This window comes from Ruditapes philippinarum, unplaced genomic scaffold (genome assembly GCF_026571515.1).
Source record: "Ruditapes philippinarum isolate M1 unplaced genomic scaffold, ASM2657151v2 ctg4878_1_1_1_1, whole genome shotgun sequence".
NCBI classification, from domain to species: domain Eukaryota; kingdom Metazoa; phylum Mollusca; class Bivalvia; order Venerida; family Veneridae; genus Ruditapes; species Ruditapes philippinarum.
In genome coordinates, this window is record NW_026862602.1 from 39,022 (window position 1) to 47,335 (window position 8,314).

General features: G+C 33.7%; 1 protein-coding gene across 1 annotated transcript; it reads right to left on the reverse strand.

Moving 5' to 3' along the window:
• Window positions 1-1,830: 1,830 nt before the first annotated feature.
• LOC132719533 (complement C1q-like protein 4) lies at window positions 1,831-7,285 on the reverse strand. The gene is made up of 2 exons (XM_060703310.1): window positions 6,856-7,285; window positions 1,831-2,583 (listed from the first exon to the last, which is right to left on the reverse strand). Exons 1-2 carry the CDS (start codon window positions 6,926-6,928, stop codon window positions 2,243-2,245), a joined length of 414 nt encoding a protein of 137 aa, XP_060559293.1. The 5' UTR covers window positions 6,929-7,285; the 3' UTR covers window positions 1,831-2,242.
• Window positions 7,286-8,314: the final 1,029 nt, after the last annotated feature.

Here is an 8,314-nt window from a genome sequence, read left to right on the forward strand (position 1 = left end):
TGTGAATATTATTGCTGTTTTGTGTTTTAAAACATTACATAACCTTTGGTGAAAATGATAATGATCATATGACATCTGTGTAGCCAAGGGGACAATTCCTCAGTGCATAAACCAGTAAACTGCTGTGATATGGTCTGTGGAGTTGTCTCTCTAAGAGGAAAAATAAAACATATAGTCTCCTGTAATTCTATTTAGAATGGATTTCCATGTATTTTATGTTTGTGTTTTATGTTTTACATAATTATAATTTTATGTATACATGTAAAGATGAGACTGAAATAAAGAAATAAATGGTACAAAAGTATAATTACAAGTAGAATTACCAGCATATCACTTGCCTTTCAAGCCTCGGTGGCAAACATTACTCAACATATTGTTCCTCTTTTCTTTACACTCGAACCATTAAACTGATATTTTCATATATTTATGATAATACAATCATTTTGCTATTCGGCGACTTGATGCTTAAGCATCAAAATCTCTGATTGTCTCCATTTGAAGTTGTTTTCGTGCTGGTACAATATTTGAAATTGGAAATATAAAGGGAGGTAACCGGAATTAAAATAACGTTAAACACACGCAACAGTATCGCGCCATTATATTGATTGTATTTTAGATGAATGTAAGTTAATGCCACAGCGTAATCTGAAAATATTTAATATGCCGCATGTATAAGATCACGCTATTACTTAGTGGTAGCTCAATTGTTGTAAATGATGGAATCTCTTAAGAAACGTGCAACATGTTTTGTGTTACTTGAATATACATGCAGGTCAGGCTCTCGCATTGTTACATGGCCAGCGATTGTCTAAAAAGGTGCAGGGAAAATTATAAGATTTATTGAGACATCAGACGATGTGGATGAAAAGGTATTATGTATAAGTATAAAAACTATTTTAGAAACAAACAAAACAGTTTTCTGAGAGAAAAAAAGAAGTATTTTGTAAGTCTGTAGGATAATTTGTTTCTGATATTTACACTTTAAAAATATATGTCAGTTTTGTGATCAGCAGTGAGTTACAGTGGAAATGGGGGTGGGTCGGGGATAGTAATCCTCTTTGAAGTGAATTTGCAAAAAAGTTTAGATGCCTACCCCTATATAACGGGATGAGTTTTATATGTCAAGCATATCATTTCCCCAGAAAAATCACATCTCTATGTTGAAAACGCAATTTTAAGGTCTGTTTTTGGGTCATTTCTTATAATGTAAGTCCATTTAAAATTAATGCGAGTGTTTGACCTGTACATATAATATCGTTACATTTAATTATGCTTTATACATAAAATATAAAACATGCGAATACTTGTACTTAACATTTTCATTCATATGTTAAGGCTACATTTTCAAAACAATTATGACAAATCAGGGTTTCCGGTTAAAATGCCATTTATCTGACACAGATGTATCTCATAGCGGGGTAGTATTATAATATTTCCGGGTAATAAGTCCAGGTATCATGAACACACTCACTTTCAAGACAGTGGTGGGCAGACGGCTTTCAATGTACGCATCCCCCCCCCAAAAAAAATAAACCAAACAAACAAAAAACTTAGCAACACAGGACCACCGACAAGAGGGCTGAGGAGGTGATGGGGACAGTTTTTCCAGCTTTCTAAAATCGAAATATAAATCTCAATGGAAATTTATTTCCTCAATTTTATGACAACCCTCATAATTTTGTTACATGTCTTATCTGCTTATAACAGTTAACATGAATTTGTTTTATTGTTATCTTTTTCTACAGCCAACATAATTTTGTTAACTGTTTATCTGCTTATTACAGCCAACACACATTAGTTTTATGCTAGTACCATTGTTATTTATCAGTTTATTATCCAAAACAAAACAAACCATTCTATTTATAAATGATATTTTGCTAAGATATAACTATGTTCTATCATATCTAAAATTTGAAAGTTTATACAATATACATTTCATGAAAATCTCGACTTGAAAGTTTTATGCAATAAAAATTAACCCTGTATCTAAGAATGAACATATGTCAGAATCTTCAAAATAATCTGATAACATGTGTTAATTATTTAAAACTTAGATATAAACATTTATGTATCATGATACTGCATTTCATGGACGAAACGGACCTCAGAGCATTATTTTTGCGACACAAGTTCTAGAAAGTACGAATACTACTTGTTACGTATAAATTACAAAACTTGTCTTTTTAAATGACCACTAAAGGAAGTCCATGATTCTACACGCTTGGATATTGGATGGCTGCAGTTAGCTATTGTGACTACATCTCCAAACCTTCAGATTTAAATAAACCGATGTTGAAACTCCATAACTTCCGTTGTCCGCACCATATGGCCCGTTCTGAGGATCTATGTAAGCTCTCACTTTAGTTGATCCGTTCAGATTGATGTAACATCCGACATAGCTGTAATCAGATGACCGAATCTTGAAGATGTGTAAGGACAAGTAGTAGAGCCCGCTAACAGGACATGTGAACTTGCCAGTCGATGTATCAAACCCGTTCCCGTCGTTTGTAATTACTGTTGTGAAAGATAAAGATGTTGATGAAGCTGCCTTAGGTGAGGTCACTGTGAAAGCCACAACTTTCCCTAAAAATAGACAGAATTTTAAGAATGAAGGTTTTAAAACTGATAAAAAGATACATTTAGATGAATGTTTTCTTGAAACATATTATGATACCGGTACATTTCAGACAAAATATTTATGTTGATCTTATAATGCAAAAGATGCATATAATTTGACTTGATGGTAATGATTAAGCGACATGTACTTTTTATATTTTTAAAGTTATATTATCACAAATATTTCTTTGTTTGCCATAATCACAACGTTGCCTTAATCACGTGACTTTTATAATCTGCGTGCGACTGAAAAAAATGCAAAAAACGATTCAGGCAGTATTAACTTTTCAGGAATAATTCTGAGTAATAGTCATGTCTTAGAAAATGTGACCGCCTGTTTGAATCTCAGAAATTCACAAGGTCTCACTTTACAGAAGATATTATTTGTTCCCAAGAAACATGTATGTAGGGTTAAATAACTAGAATAAGCGGACTCTAAAATTTATTCCATATGAGATAATTAAACATGAAAAAATTCATGATGGAAAATACTTCCGTCTTTTGTACTGATTTTCTGCTACCTACATTACACGATTTAGACACCGTGATCATAATTATTTATAGATTATTCATAATGATTTAGATAAAATCCGTATTTAGCCAATCAGTTTGTAAGAAGACGTAAACGTTATACCTCAAGAGGCCGTATACAGTTTCACTTGGCAAGTTTTAAATGTGCCATTGTCAAATTTTCACATGAGAGACAGTTTTGAAATTGAAGTGGACATATTGTAGTGGTGTTAGCCATGCATTTTGAGGGAGTATCTGTTGGATTCGAATATATGATTCAAAATTTAAGGGTATACTAAACAGAATACTTAAATTCGTGTAAAAAGGAGCTCTAGGACACCATGTTTTCATGATGTTTTTCAGATTGTATAGCTTGAGACGGAAAGCTTAATAAAGAATATGATATATACATCGGCCTTAATGTTTCTCACGCCCGTTTAACTAACAACGAGTGAAAAATGTCCATCGGTTAAAATGTTGTGAGCAATTTCCGTTCCTCGTTGTGAGCACCCATCTTTGACGTGTGACACGATAAACAAGGTGAGTTTTTCATAATTTTTGAAGATTACAGACATTTATGTAAAAATATCGAAATGCAGTTAGCTAGCGATGTGTTTTCCAGGTATGCACATGTAAAGATATTGCCTGTTGGTGGACAATTTGATGGAAATACCGTGCGACGCAGCCACTCGGAGTAGCAGAAAAAACTGGAGACAACTTCTCTTTGGACCTAATGTAACATTGAAAACGTCGATTCTAGGGTAGTTTTGTGCATTCTAACATAAAACAGATGCCCACAAGTCTTCAGCGTAAATTATTATCTGTAAGTCTTCATAGAAACGAAGATATACCCTTTTTTGCTTTAATCCTCGTTGTGAGCACCATAACCTCGTTGTAAGCAAGACAAGCGCAGTGCGTGTATGGTTTTAATATGTAATTCAGATGGTGAAAATATAATTTCCAATCTACCACAGCAATAAAAACGTTTTTGCACAGCAGCATTTCTTTGCAAGACGTTGTGCATAGTCCAAATGGAGGCATATTAGTTTTGAACTGTCCGTCTGTCAGTCCGTCAATCTGTCCGAAAACTTTAACATTGGCCATAACTTCCTTATTAGTGAACGGACTTGATTCATATGTGAACACAACATCCCTTAGCACAACACCGTCCTACAGACCTGTGTTTTTTTACCTTGGCCCCCGAATGGCCTTTACCTTGAAGGTCAAATTGTCCAAAAACATTAAAGATTGGCCATAATGTCCTGGCACAATGTTTAGGCACAACACATCTTTGGACAAGGCCTTTCAGCTATCCTATACCCTTTTGACCGTAACCGCAGAATGATCTTCATCTTGAAGGTCAAATTGTCCAGAAACTTAAAAATTTGTCATAACTTCCTTATTAGCATACGGATTCTACTCATACTTTGAAACAACACCCCTTTAGGCAAGACCTTCAAACTGATCTCTTTTTGTGTTTTTTTACCTTGTACCCTGTACGTATTTGGACACAATACCCCTTTGGACAAGACCTTCAAACTGAACTATATTTATTTCACCTTGACCTTGAATGACCTTCACATTGAAGATCTAATTGTCCAAAAACAAATAATCTATCTGGTCCATAAATCAAAGGACAAAGCACCACTTCAGGGGCATTGTCAACTTCCTGTGATAGTTCTTGTTTTACATAACTTGGTCAGTCTTCAGCTCAGGATAAACACCTGTATGTGTGTATCACACAGATTGTGAAATTGTTAAAATATTCCTAAACACCCCGTGATGTTCACTCGTGCCACACTAAATAAAACACCTGATTTACCTCCACTGATTAGTTCTTCCGTTAATCTGATGACTTGTGAATATGAAGAATAATTTTCAAAAAAAGAAAAAGAAGAACTATTGCAAAGAAAAACTATTGTACAAAAACGTTTTGGTTGCTTTTGGTAGATTGAAAATTGTATTCTTGCCATTTGAAATACATATTAAAACCATACACGCACTGGGCTTGTCTTGCTCACAACGAGGTTATGGTGCTCACAACGAGGATTAAAGCATAAAAAGGTATATCTTCGTTTCTATGATGACTTTCAGATAATAATTTTCGCTGAAGACTTGTGGGCATCTGTTTAAGGTAAGAATGCACAAAACGTCACCAGAATCGACGTTTTCAATGTTACATTAGGTCCAAAAAGAAGTTGTCTCCAGTTTTCCTGCTACCCCGAGTGACTGCGTCGCACGGTATTTCCATCAAATTGTCCACCAACAGGCAATATCTTTACATGTGCATACTCAGAAAACACATCGCTAGCTAACTGCATTTCGATATTTTTACATAAATGTCTGTAATCTTCAAAAATTATGAAAAACTCACCTTGTTTATCGTGTCACACGTCAAAGATGGGTGCTCACAACGAGGAACGGAAGTTGCTCACAACATTTTAACCGATGGACATTTTTCACTCGTTGTGAGTTAAACGGGCGTGTTTCTGTAGGACTTCAGTGACACGAGACTTTGGCTGTTTGTATTGTTTTCGCAATTAATAATGGGTTTTAGGAGAATATTGGAGATGACCCTTCTGTATTGTGACAAACAGCATACACTATGTTTGTACAATTCTTATCTTTATGTTGATATCCCAAATAGTGGTATTCAAATTAAGACGAAGTAGGTCGAATATTTCGGGTCAAAAAAGTTAACCGGGTACCGTTTAAGTATGGTTTCGTTTTTTTCTGGATACCTCAGACAATTGTTTGTTTGTTTGTTTGTTTGATTTTACGCCTTTTTCCAACAGTATTTCAGTCATATAGGCGGGTAGTTTCCTAACCATCGTTCCTGGAGAGTTACACCAGTACAAGACTACCTTCCTCCGCGCTAAACTTCCAAAGCATCTCCCGGGGATCGAACCCACGCCAGAGAGGTAACTGGATTAGAAGTCATCGACTCTAACCCCTCGACCACGGAGGCGGTGTCTCAGGAAATTGGTGGCATCAATATTTTCCTAATTGATTGTTGTACTAAAAACATGGCAAGAAAATATAACGAATTCTTGTCGATATTTTCACTATAATAATAAATTGAATTCACCTCTATATGAAGTAAGCTACCTATAAATAGAAATATATATATATATATATACATATAAACATATATAAATAAAAAGTCGTTTGTAATTTCCGTTGATCCAACCATAAATAAGTCAAAGAAAGAGGCAGACACAATGATATACCGAACGGAGAACGTTTATGTACAAGTTGTCATGATAACAGAGTTCCATGCTTTCTTTATAATTATATCAAATATAATATCATATTCGCGATAATTATTGATTCATTTGATAATTTGGCGGAAAAGAACCGCATGTGTTTTATGTATATCTTTTTATGGACGGACAATATAAACAATAAGTGTTTGTTTACAATTATAAATATTATTAAGGCGACGGAACCATATTAAAAATTGGTTTATGTATAAAAGGCCGGACAATTATAAATATTATTAAGCCGACAAAAACCATATTTAAAATTGGTGTATGTATAAAAGGCCGGATGCTTTAGAACACACAGAAATTGCATATAAATATTTAATATAAACATATTATTTTTTCAGCATTTGTTTTTTTTGTAGAATTTGCTAAGCAAGGCCATGTATACTACGACAATATCACTTACTTACAGTAAAAAAAATAATGTGATATGCATTTCTGTAATACTTTCTGTGAAACTGACCTTTCATTCTCTCGTTTATATCTTTATGAACGTTTTCAAACTCCATCTTAGAATTCGCCACACTTTCGAGCATTTCTGACGTTACATTTTTCTGTCGTTCAACTTCTTCCGCATTTTTTGTTTGTATTTCTTCAACTCTGTGAGAAACAACTTAGAACGTTCCTCTAATTCCTTTTCTTCTCTTGTCTTTACCTCATTAATAAGCCTCTGAAAGTTTTTAACTTTCTCTAACTCTGCAGTAAACAATTTATCGCGTTCCTCATTTCCCTGGCTTCTCGCGCCTTTGCTCCGTTATTAAACTCTTTAACTTTCTCTAACTCTGCGGCAAACAATTCATCGCGTTCATCCTTTTCCTTTGCTTGTCGTGCCTTTATTCCGTTAATAAAATCCTCAAATTTCTGAACTTTGTCTTCGAATCTTAATTGTTTCATTAACACATTGATTATATAAAATATGATATTATATTTGATATAATTATAAAGAAAGCATGGAACTCTGTTATCATGACAATATCTTAATTTTTTAACACATAAGTTAAGTATGTAATATTTACATAAAAGTAAGAAATATTACATACCCTACGATTAACGCAAATAAAAGCATATGTCGTGCCTTGAGGGTACCTATGTGTAAAAAATGAGAGGGTGCCTGTGATATAAATCAAAGTGCTGCAGCACTGAATGCGACGGACATGCAACCGGAGAGACATTAAGGCTTTGTTTAGAAAAAAAAACAAAAAAAACCAGAAAATATATAACAGAAAAAAATTGTTCCATACAAGTTCGAGATTTGTAGAGCAATATATTTTGTGTCCCAAACTGATATAATTCAGATTTTCTTCTTTCAAGCATTTAAATACAGAATGAAATTTATGCCTAAAAACTCTGGTCAAACTTGTAAATCAGTGTCCTTATCGATTTATTCCAAGAAATGATATGTAAATAGAACAAAAAACCGTCAACAAATTATTTCTAAAATAAAACCATGCAAATAAACTTCAAGCATAATACACTATACATGTGAGAATGCTATCATAGTGGGCATATAGACAATAAAATATAAGTCATTTGTATTTTTATTTCTCTTGGATATGTCTCATTAAAAATATTTTTGGTTAAAATCATCAGCAATAAATAGTGTATTATTTATATTTTTTTTTATTTACAAGAAGCCAGAGCACATCGTTTTTATTTTAATTAAAATGTCACCTAAGCACAACAGTGTTTAGTTGTCCTTTTCAATTTCACACTAAATTCCATTTTCAACTTGATTGCTTCTTACAATTGTATAGAATTTCTAAAAGTATTGCATGTAATCCGTTGGTTTATTACATCCCTAATCGCCTGTCCAAAAATCAGCACAGGTGGTGCAGAATCTATTTTTAGAATAGCGAAGGTTAACTCATATCGTGACCTAGAAAAATATGTAAACAAACCACAAGAATCGGAAGTAGAACTGA